We start from the raw sequence: 22,399 nt of genomic DNA, 5'->3' as shown, positions 1-22,399 counted from the left end.
ACTGGGCATTAGCACTGCATAATGCAACATTTTGCAGATCTCACTTGTCTAGCTTGAATAAAGAGAGGAAATATGCCTATTACACCTGTTCTCTTAACATTAGAAAGATTTTGGTAGCTTTTCAACAGAAGTCAGAGGGTAGTCCTTTCCAGAAAATGCATGGGGTTTTGACTGGCATCCACTTATTCCTCTCGTACTTTACAGCATGGAGAGTTCCAGGTCGAATTCATGTTTTGTAGAGTGTGTACCAGTTCGGTTTTGAACAGCTTTGTAGGCTTAAAAAACATTAGCTGTCTATGTTGTTTTCATAGCAGAGCTCTTTGTTGCCTGGAGGATTTGAAGTGTCTTGAGGGTTTTTGAAATTTATCATCAGAAGCTCTGACATCTGTTGGGTTGCAATTGATGGTGGTAGTGTGTAGAGGAGACAGGTAATCCTGATGTTTGACACTCATCAGTCATCTAGAAGGCAATACCTGTATTTGAAATGTGTGATGTCAGGAAACTGCAGTGATGTGTATCAGTAAGTGATGGCGCCTGAGAAAAAAATCTGCCACTTGCTATATTAATAGGCAGAGCTCTCCCATCCGTTAATGTCATGGATTGGAGCTGAACTATTTTATTCCTCTATGTGTAATTCCTGTCAACCAAAATGGGAGAACTTTCAAAGAAGGCTTCTTCCTAAACTGCTGCTGCAACATTGCTTCCGTCAGTGAGCAACTAAACTAATAATCCCTCAGAATTCTGCAAGTTGGAGATGTTGATTCTTTATTGGGTATTTTGTATCCAGTGCCTTAAAGTAAAAGCTGCCAGCTACAACTATAAAGCACTGCAATAACACTGAATGTAAGGGTTTTTGCAGGAGTTGACAAATTTGGTATGTCACTGACTCTGAAGACCTGCTACCCAAGATGGAGAGGAATACAATCTTGTATTTGATATTACATTGAGCTACACTGCTCAGAGCACTTCAGAAGCACAGCATGAGTGAAGGGATGGTGCCCCTTGCCACCTCTAAGCTCAGAAGTAGATTGGGGCTCATCACACTCTCCAGGGAGTGGAAGAACGCCCTCCATATTGAATTGAAAGAAATTCTAGATTTTAAAGGGCATTGGGGTAAAATGGGTTGCAATACCTATACTGGAAAAAAGTCCTGAGCCTACAGAATCTAAAGGGTGGTGGTGGAGCAATGCTGCCACAATCATATAAGATTCTGTTACCTGTATTCATGAACATCTAGTTTATCCGATAAGTTTTCCCACACTGACATGTGGCCAAGAAGTGATCTGGATTCCTGGGGGAGGGGAGGAGGCATTATTGCTTTGCTGCCCCAATTACCATTGGTAAAGCAGAGATTCAGGCTGCTTCTGGGGGCTTATCTACACCAAGCAGGACATTCCACTATGGAAGTGGTATGAAAGCAGAAAATAAAAGGCACAAGAGCCACGCTACTGCTTTATAGTGGTATTGAAGTACACTGACAACTGTTGGGGCCCATGACACATACCATGTACCGCTTTCATACCACTTTCAGAGTGTTATATCCTGCTTGGTGTAGCTGTGTCATGGGCCCCAAAAGTTGTCAGTGCCCTTTGGTACCACTATAAAGCAGTAGTGTAGATCCTGCAGTGCACTTCAATACTGCTATAAAGCAGTATTGTGGCTCTTGCCTTTTATATACCACTTCCATACCGCTTTCATAGTGGAATATCCTGCTTGGTGTAGATGAGACCTGAGTTGTGGGGGAGGAAGGAGATAGCCCCTTCCCCTTGACCTCAGTCCTGGTTCAGTGCCGCCATTATACCATGCTATGTTTCTTTGGCAGCAGTGGGTGGTTGTTGGTTTTCTGTTTTTTCAGTGCCAGGGGATCTTGAAAGGGCTGCTCAACAGGGCATGAGAGGCCAACCTGCAAGGCTGTGGGTTGTGGGTTGTGCCCCTGTTGCATGGTAAGAGAGGGCAGAGTTGGATTGCTGATTTTCATAGTAATCAGTTTTATGTATTTTATAGTATTTTTGTATTTGATGTTGTTCCCCACCTCGATCCAGAGGGAGAGGCGGGTAAGAAATACATCATCCAGTAACATGTGATGGAATAATAAAGAGCATAACAGAATGCATTTTCCTCACTGCTCAATAACTACACCCGATCCATATCTGGATTAATTGAGTCCAGCATCTCTTTAGAAATAGCCCACTGCCTCCCTCCAACTTTTTTTCCCCCTTGCTTGTATTTGCTTCATTATTCGTTTGTGCTTTTACACAGCAAACTAATGTTTTCCGATGGTGAGACGGAGTAGGGACGAGAATGCTGAATAATGATGTTTTATGGTCACAGTTCTTTCCTTGTATTGCTATAATTCCAAAATACTTAACCTATTCTCAATCTCTCTCTCTTTCAGAATAAGTTTTACATAGAAACCAAGCTTAACCGAGACTTAAGAAATGACCTTATAAAACTGTTTACGGAACATGTTGCGGAAAAGCACATTTACAGCCTGATGCGTAAGTAAAGTTTTGAGGCTTCCTTTTTTTTTAAGTACAAGAGTAATTTGATTCTCTTATGTTGTGAAGTTACAAAATGCTGAAGTGTGGATGTTAACTTGAGCATTTATTTCATTAAATACAGTAATTGACTGAGGAGGCGTATGAAGTGCATATCTTTGCCAGTATTATGTTCTGCTACAGTTTGATCACCTTTGTACCTACCTGAGTTCATGATTTGTTCTTTCCACAACATCTAGTGTTCTGTTACCTTTTACATTGCCTTTGCTTTAAATGCCAGTGGTCCTCTTCAGAGATGTCAATGCTGACATTGACAAAAGTGCAACAATCTCTGCTTGGGAACTTTCAAAAGTAATAAAATAAGAACATTTCTGTGTTGATTTTAGCCTCCATTGTAATAGTTTGTTTAGCTATTGGATTTCATAGAGGAAATCCCATCCTTCAGACATTTCCATGAAATAATGTTGCCAGCTTTCGCAGTGGCTTGTTTTTGTGAAGGTGCAGCTGCAAGCCATGTGATTGATAGCCTACAGAACAGTACAAAGCTGTTCTCGATGCTAAAAAAAAGCTTGTGAACTTAAGATGAGCCCTGCTGGATCAGAGCAAAGGCCTGTAGTCTAGCAACCTGTTTCCCACAGTGGCTTACCAGATGCTTTTGAGAAGCTCAGTCAGGCCATGAAAGCAATAGCTTTCTCCTGTTGCTTGCCAGCAACTCATCCAGCGGCATACTGCCTGTGAACTTGAAAAATCCCTAGAGCTATCATAACCAGTAACCATTAATAGATTTATCTTCCATGAATCTAATCCCCATTTAAAGCCATCTGAGCAAGTGGCCTTCAACACGTCTTATGGCACTGAATTGCACCCTGTATTGGGTGAAGAAGGTTGTGGTACACTTCTCTGTATCTCTTCAGAGTCTATATTTGAGTGCTTTCCTATGTAGTAAGTTAGTTCTTGGGAAGGAAGAGCTGGGATCTTGCCTGAAATGCAGGCTTTTTACATATAAGGAATGCATGTAAAACTACATTTTTGCATGTGTATTAAACATGTTAAATTAAGCATTAAACATGTTGTTTCTTTCACCTGCTTTCAGGAAGGCTGTCTCATGTACTTTTTCTGAATTTGTTGATTGGTTTCCATTATAACAAATGCATTTCTGCTACAATATCAGCACATCCTAAATCTAGTTTGGTCCAATAAGCAATATTTGTATCAAAATCATTTCTGCTATTTAAATAGCATAACAGCATGCACTTATATCAAGGTAACTGGATTAAATGTTTTTATTGTCAATAAAAGGGAGGCAAACGTTCTAAAATGACCTCCCCCTTCAAACTCCTAACTGAATTAACACCAACAGCATTACCTTTTCAGCAGTATTTTACATTTTTGTTAAATGCTTCAGCACAGTGTGTTTATTTGCAACCAATATAACAAAAATATTACTTTTTTGCACACCATATAATTTTAGTTAGGCTGATTCATGCTTCTGACATATGAATAGACAGTAGTTTGAAGGTATCATTTAAGTTCAAAGATCATTGTTAAAAATCAAGCTGTAATCATATTTGTTGCTTTTCAGTGTAATTGAAATCTATTTATTTATTTATTTATTTATTACATTTCTATACCGCCCAATAGCCGGAGCTCTCTGGGCGGTTCACAAAAAATCTATAAAAGGGAAGCTCGGAGGATGGCAACAAGGGAGAGGGCCTTTTCAGTGGTGCCCCCCCCCCAATTATCGAATTATCTCCCCAATGAGGCTCGCCTGGTGCCAACATTGTTATCTTTTCGGCGCCAGGTCTAGACCTTTCTCTTCTCCCAGGCATTTAACAGCATTTAACAACATATGCTAAGTTTGTTTGTTTTTTAATGGACCCCAGAACTGTTGTTGTAGAAAATGGATACTGTATACTGTTGTTTTTATATTTTTTGATGGTTTTAAATTTTGTATACTTTTTAATGTCAACTTTTTTTTAACTTTTGTAAACCGCCCAGAGAGCTTCAGCTATGGGTTGGTATATAAATTTAATAAATAAATAAATATAAAATGGCAATACTAGAAACATTACGGAAACTACAAGGGACTTTCTGGGATGATGGAGTTGGAGCACCTTCCCTGTGAAAAAAGGCTGAAGTTTTAAGACCTTATAGTTTAGAAAATTTAGACAAGAATTAAATTTATGCACGGTCTGGGGAAAGACAGATAACGTTTTCCTCTCTCATAATACAAGAACTCTGGATCATTGAATTAAATTGTTTGGCAGTAGATTCAGAAGACAGTATTTCTTCACAGAGCTGATTCTTACGAAAGTTACTGTCATGAGATGTCATAGCAGCCATTGGTTAGGTAGCATTAGCTGCATATTTGTCAAATTCATGGAGTTAGGTGTATCAACAGCTATTAGAATATTACTTATTTATTTAGAGCATTTGTGAACCGCCCAGAGAGCTTCGGCTATTGGGTGGTATAAAAATGTAATAAATAAAATAAAATAAAAAATAAATTGTATCCCACTTTTCATCCAAAAAAGGCTCCCAGAGTGGCTTACAAAGATTACTATAAACTTTTTGTGCATATAATATGGGATTATCATCATAAAAGGCTGGGATGCTACGGACATATTCTGTCTTATTGAAAAGGAGCATTAAAAGAATAAATGCAAGGGGTTAAACTGTTGGACTGGCAGCAAAAGGGCAATGTGCAGTGTTCCACACCTGCACAATGCTTTTCTGGACTCGCCACTGCTACCCTTTGTGGTTTCTGGATATTGCAGAGCCTTTCACAAAAGCCTTTGATACGCTGTGAGGCGCTACATTCAGAAAAGAGAGTTGATATCCTCCCCACCCCACCCTTCCACACATCTGTATACAAGCATTGGCTGTTTCTGCTTGTCCATGGGACTCTTGGAATCCTAGACTTAGTTTTGTAATAGCATGCATATATCATGTGTGTCTATAAGGGGATGAAAGTAATGGCTGCATAAGTTGTGTGAATAGGCCTTTCATCCCAGCAACTTGCATTCCAATACAGATATTATAGTGATGCTTTTTCAGTTTTCAAACCCGCTTAGCTCAGACTTGCCTAATGAATGGTAAGACACCCTGTACTCTTCCAATCTTGGTTCAGCAGCAAGCTATTACCTTTAGGAATTACCAGTTTTGAGTATGCTTTACAATAGGGGTGGGCAGGCGATAGATCTCCAGATGTTTTGGACTTCAGATCCCAGAAACCCTTGCAGGATGGCCAGTGGTCAGGAATGCTGAGAGTTGCAGTCTGAAACATCTGGAGATCTACTTTCTGCCCACCCCTGCTTTATTAAACAGGATGCAAAGACAAGTGCATACCTGTATTTTTCATAACAGGCCCTCATGTGTACATAAAGTGGAGCCATATAAATGTATACAACCACTTTAACTCATAGGTGGAGAGTGGATGCCACCAAGAAAGCAGGAAACACTATGGCTTACTGCATGTATCCTGGCACAAACGAAATAGCATCCTTGGTGTTGGGCATTATCATAGACTCATAGAATAGTAGAGTTGGAAGGGGCCTATAAGGCCATTGAGTCCAACCCCCTGCTCAATGCAGGAATCCACCCTAAATGGACTTGATTTATAGTCAAGTCCATTTTGGCAACGCTAGGGAAGCTCTCAAACTTCAGTAATTAGACTGTCTCATTCACTCCCATCAACGTGCCTGTCAGTTCACTCTTTTCTCATATCTCTTGTATCCCAAAGTCATAGACAGTTTTATTGTAATGTAGTTATTAGCCATAATGCACCATACATTAATACTACCAAGGAATGTACATTAGCACTGCAGGAAGAAAAATATCCTAATGTTGTTTCACATCTCTTCTTTAGCTCTTGTGCTAAACTGGAGGGCTAACACAAGGAATTTTGCTGTTCTAAACATTACATATTTATTGGCATCAAACAGTTAAAACACGTTTGTGCAAGGGAAGATGTCCCATTCACAGAATCCAACAAGGGAAAATACACCTCAAGATCATGATAAATATTTTTATTTATTTATTTATTTATTACATTTCTATACCGCCCAATAGCCAAAGCTCTCTGGGCGGTTCACAAAAGTTAAAACCATAATAAAACAACCAACATGTTAAAATACTGCAGTCAAGGACAAAATGAGTAACACTTTCAGAGCAAAAAGAATTGTAAAAGCAAACAACACTGTCCTTAGGGATACCCTTGTGAAGTCCTTCCCAGTCTGATGAGGAAAGGACATTTAATTGTGTCCAAGAAAAAGCTATTGTCAACCAAGTGCTTTAGAAATAAATGGTGCGAAGGAGTTAAATAGGCCTACACATTTTTAGATGTGCAACATTCAATCTTGGCTATTTGAGACTGCCTCTCAATAATCCTCCGCTATTGTAACAATACAAACTTGGCTCTGTCATGGTTTAGGAATATTAAGAAAAGCCCATTTTCAAAATGATCAGGAGGATCTTTTGCTTCCATGAAGTTGAGCCCGTCTCATCTGTAGCTAGTGTAAATTCAGATGCCTGGTTGAAAATAAGATTTAACCAAAGTAGCAAGGCTAACTTGAGAGCATCTGCCTTTATCATTACACTTAATTTAGCATGTATTGTCTCCAGTTTAGTTGAAGCTGGAACTGAAAGGAGTCTCAATATATTCCAAAGGTTTTGACTTCTACACTGTGCCCTTCTGTTCTCTACACACTTGCCTAGTGGTTGTGCACAAACTCTCTGAACCCGTATCCCAGTCAGCAGAAGTCATATTTGTCACTTGGCATAAAGTTCAAATTGCTAAAGATGAGCATTTGTGATTTCATTCACTTGGAAGAGGGGACAGGTCAGTAGCGGAGCACATACCTTGCAAGCAGAAGGTTCCAAGTTCATTCCACAGCATCTGCAGTTAAACAGTCTTGGCTATCAGGTGATGAGAAAGATCATGGAGAGCTGTTACCAGACAAAGTAGGCGTTACTGAGCAAGATGGATCAGTGAACTGACTCTGTAATATAAGGCAGCTTCATGTATTCTACTATTCTGACAGATTTCTTAAGTCGATAGAATTCTTCCTGTGTTTGTCGCCCATAGTGGCATGTTGATAAGGAATTTCCAGATAACTTAATGGTCTTGTGAAACTTGTTATGATAGTGAAATAAGTATACAAAAGGCAAACCCTGGACCTGTTCTCTTAGGCCATGGCTAGACGAGGTCTTATCCCTGGGATCGTCCCTGTGCTTTCACATGACACACAGGGGATCCTGGGAGCAGGGAGGGATGATCCCTCCCTTTCCCCGGGATATGGCCCTACCCTTCTAGCCCCCTTTTTCTGTGGTCTCGGGATGATCCTGAGATCGTGGAACGTGTGGGTGGGTGTTGCAGGTTGTCCCGGCTCCTTGCGAGCTCCCTCATGGGTTGTCCTGGCTCTTCCTCTGTGCCCATCGGGGGTACAAAAATACGGTTTTTTGCATGAGCGCTCGTTCACTCCTTCACCCAAAAAATAAAAATGGTAGCCACGAAGTCATGCGCCGTGAGTAGACCAGGGCGACAATCTCGTGCTCATAAAATCGTGAGATTGTCGCTGTACAACCCCCTTGTCTAGCCATGGCCTTAATTTCATGAATTAAGTCTCAGAAGTTGATAAATGATGATTTGAAATGAATTGTTAATGGTTAACTATCACTGGGCTGGTTGCTGGCAGAGTTGGCATTCTCTGCTCATGGTAACTTTACCTAAAACCACAGGGAGCTGAAATCAATTAAAGGGAAATAAATAGGAAGTGCTGCAATAGTAATACTTTGGCACTGAAAACATGTGCAGTGATTTTAACGTTTCCTGCTGTTGTGACATGGAATGAACCCCATGGTGGGGGTGGGGGTAACACAGCACAAGGCCAGTTGGAGCATGTTAATAGAGAAAATGTATTTGTAGTTTGGACATAAATTATGTATATAGCAAAAAGTTTGTTATAAAAGATTGCAATTAGCTAGGTGTTTGCATGAAACCAATCAGTTTAAAATTGACCTCATCAATGTCAGGCACAACTTGGAGATTGCTTTTTCCACCTGTGATGTTATGGTTTCAACATAACACCAGAGTCTAGTATTAACTTGCTTAGATGCCTGATACCCTCCTGTAGTTTTTGAACTCTCCAGGGTACAAGGAGTGTTACAATTCTTGCTACTCATATTCTCCTCTGGAAAAGTACATTTGGACAGGCTATTAATACTGTTGAGAGGCTCCTTTTGTGTTCTACATTAATTTAAACTATTTCGATTTAAGTTCCTTTTTTGGGGGGGGGTCCTCTTATTGTGAGCATGAGAGTTGTTTATTCAGAAGTTTCCCTCATTAACACATATAAACAAACCTAGTAGTTCAGTCCTTCAGGTTCCAGTGGTCCCCTTCCAGCACAGTACTGGGGTATGCGGGGCCTGTTCTTGTAATAGTACCCTCAACAAATTAGACAGGCTTGATCAGGATGTCCACTGCACACAGCAGGATGGTCAGTGCACCTGTAAATGTAAGTTTGTCCCTTCCCCAAGATACTTTGTTAAGGGAATTCACTTGGATATCCTTTGTAGGCTATGATGCTTTTTAGATTACTATAGTGTGCTCCTCACACTCCGGTTCATGGCTGATTCTTTGAAGCAATGTAATGCAATTCAGTCTTGTGGAAGCTACATGCCTGTAGTTGCTGCATTAAGGCCATCACTTTGCTTCCAAAAAGCTTGGAAAGTCAATAACAGCTACCTCCATCTTCTCTCTCACCTGTGGGAAACAGCTTGCCTTATCCATCTTCTCCCTTCCCCCACTTTAGATGATTGCAAGTAATTAAAAGCAGTTTGCCAAGAAATTTGTTGAATTCTTAGGAACATAACCCTGCATGCCTTTTTTCAAAGCAGAAATATGACTTTTTTTTCTAGCTGTCACTACAAACCATGAAACCAGGGAGCAATTCAATGGTGCAGCAGTGGCAGTATGGGTACTCAGGGACAGAAAAAAATGATGGGGGGTGTTGCTCACCTCTGATTTTTGGGAGATAAAAGTCCCAAATAACAGGGTTGTTAATTGTATTAATGAATTGGTGCTACAGAGGAGGGGAGCACTTGATGTTGTGATACACAACTGCTATTCTGATTGAAATTATATTGCTTAGGATTTATCTTTTTGATTGGGGAGCAATGTGCAAGTGATCAATAGTGCATGATAGTTATTTGGAAATTGTTAAAATTGCAAATATGTGGAAAATTGCATATCTGCTTTGGGAAAACAATATCCCCAAAATATAGCACTAGTATTTAGAAAGACAAATATCTGCAGAAATAAATTGAAAGTTTTTTTGCAAATCTTGAAGAATAAGATTATGCTGAGTTGATTAGAGTAGAACCACTTGGTAGACTAGAACAACAAAATTTTGTTTGTATTAGTCCATGCTACAAAACCTTAAATATTAGACAAATCAATATTTGGCATAAGATGAATTTGTAAATGAATTTCTCGTCTCATGTCAGCTTTACTTTTAGAAGCCCAGTCTACGCCTTTTTGGATAAACCCTTCCACGATGGCAAATGTTGTCAAAGGATTGTATATGCTGAGGCCAGGTAAATTATCCTTTTCTATATGGTCTATAATTTATATTGTTGTACCAAATGTTCTGCAGACCTGTTACTTTGTGTGTCAGAACTTGAGTGCATTACATGTTGAAACATCATATAATTCCTTAAAGATATTAGATATATGTTGCAAGTCCATGTATTATGTTCTGCTGCACCAAATCTTAAAATCAGAGTCCAGTACATGTACTTCAGTTAAGTTCTGGAGTTGGTCAGTAGTTATGCTTGCTTAATGATGCAAAATACAATGCAAGTGGAGCATTAGTAATTTTATTTTATTTTACTCATTTAAAAATATTTTTAGGTCACCCATGAGAGTAAAACAAATAATTACATATTGGGCTTAAACGTGCAACCTTGTCTGTTGAGATTGGTATTAGGGTTTTAATCTGCTTTAGGAGGATGTGATTTATTCTTGTTATATAGTATGCCCAATAAATGCATCTGAACTCTTATTTCCCCTCTCAAATCTCTCCTGTGAAATGTGCCATCTTATTCTCTGTTTTACCAGACTGGGACTATGGTTGAGGCTTGCCTCAAATCCACGTGGTAAATCTCCCAGGTTCAACAAGATCGATTTTATACACACACGCACACCCTACCATTGTAAATTTAAAAAGTGATCATATTTCTGCAGTTTGTCAGATATTTTCCTCTGGTGAAATAGTAGTGACAGAAAAGATTTCTGCTGTAACATAAGATAACTTATCCCATAGTAAAGTGATCTTTTGATGTTTTATACTAAAGGATTTGTAGTTAAAATTCATACATTCTTCTTATTGTTTCCTTTCAATGTATGTAGCCACGGTGCAAAAATAAAAAAGAAAGAGAAAGATTAAAGTACATTCATAAGGCATTCATTCAACAGACAGGGTGGTACCAGTTTGTACATTTTGATATTTACAAAGTATTGCTGTGCTCTTGCTCTCTCCCTACACTGAGTAGACTTTGAGCAAAAAGATCTTAAATGAGGTCATGTGAAATTCTGATACATTTGTAATCCATTGGAAATAAAATAGCTTGAGCAGCTGTTTGACTTTGTATCTGGGGCAATCTTATTTAGGTTGATTGAATCACTTAAACACAGAGTGCAGCGGTAGTTGTTATGTAATATGTTGGACAAGAAAGTCCAGGGAAAATCTGGCGGTAGGATTTGTTCTTTTGTTTGATGGCTGGGCACTGTGTGGCCAGAATACTGAACTAGATAGGCCCTTGATCTTGTCCAGCATAGCTTTTCTTAAGTTCTTATATCTGATCTCTTCCCTGTTGACACCTTGATCCAAGGTTTATGTAGGCCACACTCCATAACAAAATCATCTACACCATATATTTTGGGCCAGACACTGGAGTTCCATGCAGAGCCCTAGATCAAAGTCATTCATTTCATGATGCAAATATTAAACTCTATGGCACTTGTGGTAATATTTGCTATCCAGACAGTTCCCCATCAAGTTGCCAATTGCAGATTTTTTTGGATTTACCAAATATAGTTTTTGTCTTTTCGTAATTAATGGAGAGAAGTTCGTTCTTGCAATAATTACTAAATCGATTCAGCAATCTGTGAAGGCCAATTTGGGTATAGGAGATCAACACAGCATCATCTGCCTATAGAAGGATAGAAAACTTCTGACTACTAATTTTAACTGGGAAATATTGAACGCCTCTTAAAAACTCAACATCATTTACATAGAGGTTAAAGAGGAGGGTTGCAATACTTCCCACTAGGAAAGTATTGCCAACCACCATCTTGCTCCTTGCATATTTAATATCCAATATTTCATTAAGTCAAGTGACCTGGAGCCTATGATTCAAGGTGATCTGCTTTAGCATTCTCATTTAGTAAGCATTTAATATATTACATTTGACTCTTAAGTGTAAATATATTTTTCATGCCAAAGCGTGTTACTGGGATTTCATAGAACTGCCATATAACCTGCTGGCTTTGTGTGTGAATGTGCATGTACAAATGTGAGAGACCGACAACCTTAAACCTTTTGTGAACCACCCAGAGAGCTTCGGCTATTGGGCGGTATAAAAATGTAATAAATCTATATAAATAAAAATGAAAAAGACCGTTCGTTACTGTCGTTATATCTCCGAAAGTTCTTCACCGATTGCTTTGAAATTTTGACACAGCGTTGCGTTTGAATACGTGAGCGTTGTTATGTAACTATGTTTTCTATGGGGTCAAAGGTTTGTCTTAAAATCGAAGAAATAGGCCTCCTCAAAACCAGTCCTGCTGATCATTGTGACATCACCAACCAGTAGGCCAATCCACTGCCTCTGCCTCCTCTCCTATTTGCATATTCTCTCGCAATTGGCTGAGTGAATATAGATGTCACACCTGTGACAGTTACACGTTCTGAAGAAAGGTAACTGCCAGGAGTTTCCAGTAACCTCCTCACCGTAAAAACATGCTTTTATATCTCCGAAAGTTCTTCACCGATTGCTTTGAAATTTTGACACAGCGTTGCGTTCGAATACGCGAGCGTTGTTATGTAACTATGTTCTCTATGGGGTCAAAAGTTTGTCTTAAAATCGAAGAAATAGGCCTCCTCAAAACCAGTCCTGCTGATCATTGTGACATCGCCAACCAGTAGGCCAATCCACTGCCTCTGCCTCCTCCCCTATTTGCATATTTTCTCGCAATTGGCTGAGTGAATATAGATGTCACACCTGTGACAGTTACACGTTCAGAAGAAAGGTAACTGCCATGAGTTTCCAGTAACCTCACTGTAAAAACATGCTTTTATATCTCCGAAAGTTCTTCACCGATTGCTTTGAAATTTTGACACAGCGTTGCGTTCGAATACATGAGCGTTGTTATGTAACTATGTTCTCTATGGGGTCAGAGGTTTGTCTTAAAATCGAAGAAATAGGCCTCCTCAAAACCAGTCCTGCTGATCATTGTGACATCACCAACCAGTAGGCCAATCCACTGCCTCTGCCTCCTCTCCTATTTGCATGTTCTCTCCTATTTGCTCTTATAGGTCATTGTGACATCGCCAACCAGTAGACCAATCCACTGCCTCTGCCTTCTCTCCTGTTTGCATGTTCTTTCCTATTTGCTCTTATAAGTCATTGTGACATCGCCAACCAGTAGGCCAATCCACTGCCTCTGCCTTCTCTCCTATTTGCATGTTCTCTCCTATTTGCTCTTATAAGTCATTGTGATATTGCCAACCAGTAGGCCAATCCACTGCCTCTGCCTCCTCTCCTATTTGCATATTCTCTCACAATTGGCTGAGTGAATATAGATGTCACACCTGTGACAGTTACACGTTCTGAAGAAAGGTAACTGCCAGGAGTTTCCACTAACCTCCTCACCGTAAAAACATCCTTTTTAAAAAACCAAACAAAATGCTTTACTTCATCCAAATAATGCCACAGCAACGCGTGGCAGGGTACAGCTAGTAAATAAAATAAATAAACACCTGTTAAATTGCTTAAATTGAGTATTTATTGCTATTTCCATTTCCACACAGAATGGGTTCAGATGGCACCAGCCTTGTTTTCTAAATTTATTCCAAACATCCTCCCTCCTGCTGTAGAAGCTGAACTTGAGGAATATGCTGCTCAAGACCAGAAACTTCAACAAGAACTTATTCAGGAGGGATTTTCAAGGTAATAGCCCTAACATTTTAAAATTTGATCTGAGATTTTTCAGCATGTGTCTCATATTAAGGTTTGGGGATCGGGTCTGTAGATTATGCACTAGATAGATGTCACAAACATTTTCAGGGCTCAACAGGGGAAAATTCTTATCTCCATTCGGCTGCTGTTTAGAGTATAAGAGTATTCTCCTTGCTGGGAGATGGGCCAGGGCCAGGGAAAGAAGCTGGTGGGCTGGATAGGGAATCCATCCTGCTGTGTGCAAAGTAGAAAAATTAATGATTGTATTTCTGACGCTTGTTAGGGTTATCATTAGGAGGCCTGAGCAGTAAAAAGTTCATCTACAAATATGTCAGTGATTTAATGATATTATTTATATGGTGCCTGAAAACCACAAACTAAGCATATTGCAAAATATTGAAAATGCATAACACAATTCTGCCCAGAGCTGTAATGTTCAAACAATTGACTGCTGCTACTGCAGCTATTACACTACACTTCAACTTTCCATTTAAACTACTTCAAGGAAGTTTCCGTTTGCCTCATAATCAAAGAATTATGCAGCTGAATTCTATGCTACAGTGGCTTTTTCATGTCACAACACATTAAAAAAATACCATTTCCCCCCATACTTATTGGCCCAGCACCAGTTGCTGTCCAAAATTCCTTATTTTATATATATTTAAAAATCATTTTAGTCAGTTTACTAACACAAGACTTTTATTTCATGTTTAATACTAGCTGATCTCTAAGATGCCACAGCACTGTCCCTTTGTATTAATAAGGAAACATACTTACTTACTTGATGGTCCAAATATGACCAATAGTTTCTGTATAAAGTAAATGAGCAATAGGTGGGTTGTTTTGAAAGTTGTGATAGAGGGGTAGGTGGCAATTGTAACTTGTTTGTGTTCTCAAATGGTCCCTTATTTCCAGTTTCTCTCTCTAAATACATTCCTTTAAAGATTTTATTTGAACTCTTGCCAGCCTTGCCAGATGACTGTAGGTTTCTTGCTTGCCAATAAAAATATTTGAAATTACACCTTATCACTTAAATCTTGAAATCTGATTAAGTGCCTTGTTTGATTTTAATTTAGATTTCTACATTGCTTTTCCCCAGTGACTCTTGGTAGATTAAGCTTTGGGCTTGGTTTTTAGTGCTGGCAACATTCCAGGGGCATAATTTGTCTGCAGTGCTATAGGTCACTTACAATAGAAAACAGTTTTAACTATGATTCATAAGCTTCTTAAAAGAATATTTTAGTTCCTCCATCCACTGATGATACACAGAATGGAAAAGGGCAGTTGTTTTGGTCATCAAAACTATTAGACTAGTTGGCACCTGAGCAGGGTGGATTTAATTTAAATCATGATTTAAATCACTACTCAGAAAGACTTGATTTAATCATGTGACACACACCCCTCCCAAAAGTGCACTCTTCCTCGCTATATTTTGCACAACTCAGAGTTTCCAAAGACTCATTCTTGCTGTTATAATCTTAATATTTACAACCAGATGAAGGTTTCATTTTTAGAATAGCAACTTTTCAGATTAGTTTTACAGTTGTATCAAAAAATACTGATTTGGTTATACTATTAGAAACACATCATAGATAGATAATTATGAAATTATTGTGAGGTGAACTGTCTCCAGTTTAATAGGTTAATCATTCATATTTGGACAACTTTTCTGCTGTACTTTATTGGAAGGAGAAAAATAATTTTACAGAAACCTCTGGAAGAGCATGACATTGTGAATGGATTAATGGAATTCATTTACCAAAAAATTCACACAGACTCATGCTACATAATTAAAAACTAATCCTTATTTCATGATGAACTTTGGACTATAATGTATCTTAAATAGAAATCTATCTTTAGATAGATTTTTTTCCTCAAAAAGCATTTTATTAAAAAATCCAATTTAAATAAAAAAAATCCAATTTAAATTAAAAAATCCAATTTTTAATTATTATTTTTAAAAAAGTCATTGATTTTTATCCACCCTGCACCTGAGACAGAAGTGGCTAATGGAATTCTCATGATAGTAAGAATATAGTTAATAAACTAGTTAGTTAGGCTACCCTTTAACAGTATCTCTAACTTCGCTTCTGAAGACGGCTGCCTCACTGTGACTAATGGCAGGATTTTGGACCATGTTCTATACCCTTTTCCTCCTTGCTGTGATCTCCATGAAAATATTCCCTCCTTGAAGATGCTATCTGCCTCCGGAATGAAGCTGCCATAGACACCAACCTTACATTATGGTTTTGGTGGGATTGTTGCTACTTCATCATCAAATCCCACATTGCACTGGTCTCATTTGAAATGAGGACATCATTGAGATGGATTATGTCACATCTTCCCCTGCCAGTGTTACCAGCTGCAAGGGGATGTGGTGCTAACATGAGGAGTAACAGCATCATTTGCCCATCCTATATGGTTCCTCGCTTCAAACATTACTGGTGTATGGCAAAATCTGACTGTACAGAAATGGCATTCTGCCTCACAGATTATGCAGGAATGGCCCTAAATACTAGGGCCAGGGCTTGTCCTTTTGTAGGATGCATTCATTTATGATGCACTTTTTTCTTGGATGACCTGTATTGCTGCACTTGAAGGCCTATATGGGGATGTTAAAAAATATTTGAAGCTATGTGGTTTTTGAAGTCTAGGCTGACATCAAGCTTCAATGCTAACTTTTGTTCATTCCTTCCCCCCTTTTTTTAGAGGTGACCAGTCACGTAAAAGAGCTGGAGAAGAATTAACCTACAGTAAGTAGCTTAAACTGTCAAAGTAAATTATTTTAACAATGGTACCCTCTTTTGTACAGTAAGACATGCAGCTGTTTCTTGCCAGCTGCTGCAGAGAAAAGCTGTAGTGCATTGAGAATAGCAGCTTGGAACCTGGATTGCAGAGAAGTTGCAGAGGGAGGTTAGGTTCACGATAGAACTTAGTATGGAAAACTAGTTTTACAACTTACCACTTCCCTCAACATCACTAGTAGATTTAACCCATAACACAGACTTCCCCTACCTGGGGCCCTCCAGATGTTTGGGACTTCAACATGGGCAGTGGTCAGGAATATTGGGGTTTGTTTTATTTATTATTGGAGCCACAGTCGCAGCTCCAGTTGATAGGGTGATTAGTAAAATAAGGATTCCATAAGGTTAAATGGAAATCAGGGGGTGGGTTGTTATAACCTTAATAAAAACAAAAGGGTTCCACTAATCTTCCTGAAAATTGCACATGCCAGAAAAAATGCCTATTTTACATAACCTGACAATTTCAGGAAGATTGGTTAAAGATTAAGGGAGAAAGGGCAGTTAACATTGTTATCTTTTCGGCGCCAGGTCAAGACTTTTCTCTTCTCCCAGGCATTTTTAACAGCATTTTAACAGCATTTAACAACGTTAAGTTTGTTTTTAATGGACCCCACAATTGTTGTTTTTAAATGGATACTGTTGTTTTTATACTGTTTTTATGTGTGTGTGTGTTTTTAAATTGTATACTTTTAATGTTTACTATTTTTAAATGTTGTAAACCGCCCAGAGAGCTTCGGCTGTGGGGCGGTATATAAATGTAATTAAATAAATAAATAAATAAATTAACAGAAAAAAAGTGAAAAAGTGTGGGTACATGGAGGGTAAGTTACAAATAAGCACAATGCATGACATTGTGCAAATTCATGACTGATCATGGGTCACGTCAAATACAGCATCAGCATTATTCCAATTTCCCGGCATGGTGTTTGGACCAAGGTGAGAAATCCTTATCTTCTGGTCTTTTAAATGATTGAATATACATATACACTGCTTAATATAATCTCTAAGTTTACATATAAAATATTATATTCCAAAATATCTGGAAGGCTGCCACAACACTTGGACATGGGGGTATGACTCCACTTGGTGAGATCTCCAAGCATGGCCAAGACATTATTCAAAGAGTTCTAAGCTTAACTTCGTACGGGATGGTTGAAATGATCCATTTTGTGTGTGTCAGATTTATTTTCAGTGGGCTACCAGTGAACCCAAGATACCAAAGTGGCCAAATGAGCTTCGATGTCCATTGTACAGAACAGCTGGATGGGCAGTCCTTGCTGTCTCTGGCCTATGAAACTATTGCAGTATGTTGTGCAATATGGCTTTTGGGGATGTATGGTGCAGCTGTAATCTAGGTACCCTTTTTTGGCCCATGGGCAGATGTGTCTTTAGTTTCTTAGTCCATGTTTACACGGAGTAGGGTGGATGGGATATTGTGTTTTTAGAAATATTGGGCAAGGTCGGGTGTGGTGGGGGGCAAGAAGAGAGGATGATTAAAATAGTTTTCTGTTGACTTTTTCAGATGGTTCAACATCATGTGCAAGCTCAAGAGGATGCAGATAGTGACTGTACTAGAAGTATTTTATTCCCAATAGGAGCGGACACTGGAGCGGTGTTGGAAAGGAGGGTATCCTGAGGCTCGATTCAGCTCTACTGATACTCAGGTTCTTTGATGCAAGCTATACCTAGAAGAGGAGTTTGGACTTATTTCTTGCCATGTAATAAAATGTCTGTTCGCTGCTATTTTGGGGCTAACTTGGAACAATGTGACCAGTCTTGACAAGTTCTTCTTTGGCAATCCTGTGAGGAATATACCTTTTTGTTTTTTAAAAAAGACCATTGCTTACTAAAACTTGGTAGCCAAAAAGAGCAGCTTCCTCTGAAAGAAACTTTTGCACTTTTTTTTAAATGTGTGGACATTGCGGAGTTAAAAGTCTGTGCCCATTAGGTTTTGTCCAAAACTTTTACTCAATAAACATTGATCACATGGCAGTATTTCTTTCTGCAAAACAGTTTGCCTCCAAGAGTCGGTGTCATGCAATGGACTCTTCACATTCCAGATATAGTTCAGCTCCCTCTGCTTTATATTACACATGCTGCAAAGTTACAAGATCTTCCTACTCACCTTGATTACATTTAGGAAAATAAGCTTCAGAAAACTAATTTTTCCTTGCTCCATCTCACACAAGAAGTATTAACACAAATTTAAACATTGATTCTGTTTTGTTGGCTCTGTTAATGATTGCAGAGAATTAAAACAGAATGCCATTCCAGCATGTGGTTTGGCGAGAGATTTTTGGCCAGGTTGTCCGTTCATGTCTGCTGTATTGGCTTGTGGCAGTACAGAGAGATATTTGCTCTGATTTTAAATCACCAGTTCATGGAATACCTTGGTATTGGGCTGCTATGATAGATTTAAGAGTTTGGGGTGAAACTTTGCTTGTACTTGTAGCTTACCTCTGGGCAGCAAGGTACTTGAAGTCAATTTTTTACAATCATTGCTTGTACCATTTCAGAAGGCAAGTGGAATTGCATATTTAATTCACACATTTTTTTAAAAAAAAATCTCAACTCTGTTAAAGCTTGAACGTAAGTTTTTAATAATCTGCAGTAGTTTGCACTGCCTTATGGGTATCAGTTTATCTGCAGCAATATTTCTTCATAAGGGATGAATCTGGATCCCGGCTTTCTATTTCTGGTCTTGAATCAGAAGCTAATCACAAGGTGCTATTTTTTCATGTGTTCTTTGTGAAGAAGCACCATGCATGTGGAGGTACCTAGGGGATCCTCTCCTCTGTGGATGAATTTGCCACTGAGTCAATAAAGCCAAACTGGATGCAGCTGTGCCGAGAAGTTAGTGCTCAGGAGAAGCCCAGCTTGAATGAGTATTTAATGTAAGTCTTGTGCCCAAGGAATGCTGTGGAGGGGAAACTTTTGCATGCCCCCGCTTAGCTTACATGGCCAACAGAGAATCCTACACCGCTTTAAAATGTCATTGAGTTGGACTCAGAGATGTGTCTATGGTGTGAATGTAAAAACATATTAAATAATAAAAAATAATACTTGAAAAGCCAGTTGGTTTAGCAAGAGGAACAAAAAATACCATGTCAAAACCCTTTTGACACAAATGGAAACATCTGGATTCTTAGTTTGGACAAAAATTGATGCACCACTTCAACAAAAATGTACCTGTAGGTGTGGCACAAAACATCTGTTCTATTTTTTACATAAGTTGTCCTCCCCTCGCCCTTTTGCTTTGTAAATGAAGCCATCTCTGATTTAATACATTAATTGAGTATTCCTTGCAGAAGTGGAAAAGACCACTCTAATGAATCGTAATCCCCAGGAGTCGCCAGTATTAACTTTAAAAAAATCCTTGGTTGTTCTGGGCTTATGTTTTGAACAAGATATGATGAAAATATGAGAAGAGGGTATAGCTTTTGAGCAGACTCTGCTAGGGAGAGTCCTTATTGCTTCAGAAATAGTGGATTTCCAAAGGCCAGTTGTAGTGGTTTCATCCCCAAGAAGATGCTTAATGTAAGCAGTGGGTAGTTGTCATCCCATTCTATGTCGATAAGTATATATTTGCACACTGAGTTCTCAATCACTGATTGTGATGTATGAATATAGAGTCATACTGCTAGAATTATAGTTCACTTATGCTCCAAGAGAGTATTCCCATTCACCTAATCTCAGTTGCCCTTGAGGACAGAGTTCACATGGAGCCATCCTGATGTTGAAATGACTATGTTGAGTATCCATGGTAGGGAGGTCACACAAATGCATTCTTGGGTTAATGTATGGATGTATTTGTATGATTTCCACTCTCACCAATTCATGGATATACTTTTGAATATGGAAAAGGGGTAGGGAAAAGAAGAAATAATGTGTGCATCTTTTAGTAGGGACCATATAAGAAATAAAGAAATAAGAGAAAATAAAGCCAACATCCCTGATTAGATTTTGGTATAAATGTTAGTTAACTATTGTGAAATCTTGGGTTTGTTTTTTTAATAGATTAAGGATAGTAGTTAGTAACATGTAGGTGACGCCTAATGATGTAGCAGCAATGTCTCCAGGTTCTGCCCTTGCAAGCTTTACCTATACGGCACAGGATGGCAGAGTTACAACTGCTGCGCCTTATTTGAATCTGCTTGGGAAAGCGTGAAGAGCAGTGTTAGGTACATGCAACACCATGCTTTCAGTTGCTCCATGGGCCACTAGAGCACCTGGGTGGGGAGCAGGGGAGAATACCTGGAAATAGGAAATCTACTGCTATGCTTTTCCCAGTTTATGTAAGCCCAACACTGATTAGAAACTCTTATTCTAACCCCAACCCTTCTCGATGGTAAAAGACCAGAACTCTCCCCCTGGTTACTTTCATATGTATGTGTAGAGCAAGAGTTCTGAAAACTGCTTTGGGACTTCAGAGTAACAGGTTGATAATGATGTCCAGGGACCCGCTTGCTCCCAGGAGGTCTTATGCTTTTTGGTGTCCTTTTGTCTTGCGGTTTAGAGATAGGCTAATAGCAAAGACATGTGGAGGTTCGCCAAATAAAGCCCCTGAGAAGGTTTTGCGGTAGTTGAAAGGTTACAGTTTACGGGGCTTGTATAAGATTGTGCCTGGATAATGCAATAGTTGTCTGACCAGACAGGCCATATAGTTAACCTTTGTACCCTCTTGCGTTTATCCATATGGTATGCCCAAACAACAAGGACTCATAGAAGTATTCATGATGTTTGGCTCATAACCATTAAGCTTCCATCCCTTGGAGCCTTGCTATGAGCCTGACTATCTTTGGAAAGAGTTTGTATTTCGGCTGGCTTCTGACTAGGTTAGAATCAAATTCCAATTTGTTATTTCATTATAATTATTACTAACAGAATTATTGCTACCAGACAGAACGGCAATTCAAAATTAAACCCCTTTGATTTTCAGTTGTGTGCAACTTTTAGTATGTGCTTCTTTTGTTGGTTTTTTTCTTTTTCTTTTCTCACTTTTTACTGGTTTGGAGTTTGTAAATAATCTGTAGAACACAGTGTCTATTTCCAGTTATAATTTTATTGGTGTCATTGAATGTTGAGCCATAGGACATAACCTTTGAAAACTGTCATTCTCTGCAGTTAGGACAAAGCATTCCTCTAATGTGGTCAATGTTCTACACATCCTTTTAAAATGTTTTAGCCCTATGTAGCATCTTGCCTGAATAGGAAGCCTGAAAACTTTTTGTAAACAATAAACTTTAAAAAATGTTGTATTATGTTGTAAATTAGTATTAAGATTTCTGTATGTTTTGGCATCTAATGCTGAAATCATTTGTTTTCCTATCTTCAAAGGGTTTTATCTTTGTGAGCTGAGCATGAAAGAACACAACAAAACATATGAAACAATGGTTACTCTGTAAACATTTTTCTTCAGAACTTGGTGAATTGGTGTGGCGGGCCCCTACAGCCATGACTTCAACCAAAGCAGCATGGTCTTGGCTGTGGTGCTTCTGTGAATCGGATGATTTGCCACTTGTGTGTGTGTGTGTTTTTTCCACATGAGACCTAAATGGCAAAGTTTTATGCATTGGGTGTCATCTTATGTATCAAATTTGTTTCCTGGGAAACTTGCTCTATTAAAGTATTTTTAGACAAAAGTTTTGGTTCTGAGTTTGCCATTTTTTAAAATTTGAATTTACTGACGATGCTGGATCAGGCAGTAGAGAGCGAGCGAGAGCAAAATCATAGTGGCATTGGCGTGGACATCTGGTCATTTCCAGCGCTGGCAATCCTTACACTGAGTGCAGAAGGTTCTAAGGAAAATGGCACCTGCCCTTCTGGAGGACCCTTCTGCAATAATCAACTTGGAGA

At 38.9% G+C, this 22,399-nt stretch overlaps 1 protein-coding gene across 2 annotated transcripts in view; it reads left to right on the top strand.

Annotated features, from left to right (window-relative positions):
- The window catches only part of CACUL1 (CDK2 associated cullin domain 1), a 57,395-nt gene extending 35,210 nt beyond the window's left edge, over positions 1 to 22,185 (top strand). For both annotated transcript variants that reach the window (XM_063132736.1, XM_063132735.1), the window contains 5 exons: positions 2,396 to 2,498; positions 10,005 to 10,094; positions 13,592 to 13,730; positions 16,449 to 16,492; positions 18,066 to 22,185. In XM_063132736.1, the coding sequence (XP_062988806.1) occupies positions 2,396 to 2,498; positions 10,005 to 10,094; positions 13,592 to 13,730; positions 16,449 to 16,492; positions 18,066 to 18,106 (417 nt within the window). In that variant the 3' untranslated portion in view covers positions 18,107 to 22,185. The remainder of the gene's footprint in view (positions 1 to 2,395; positions 2,499 to 10,004; positions 10,095 to 13,591; positions 13,731 to 16,448; positions 16,493 to 18,065) is intronic.
- The last annotated feature ends 214 nt before the right edge of the window (positions 22,186 to 22,399 follow it).

Source organism: Elgaria multicarinata, chromosome 8 (genome assembly GCF_023053635.1).
Source record: "Elgaria multicarinata webbii isolate HBS135686 ecotype San Diego chromosome 8, rElgMul1.1.pri, whole genome shotgun sequence".
Lineage (NCBI taxonomy): Eukaryota > Metazoa > Chordata > Lepidosauria > Squamata > Anguidae > Elgaria > Elgaria multicarinata.
Note: the sequence above shows the minus strand (reverse complement) of the source record. Positions and strands in the feature narration are given on the sequence as shown.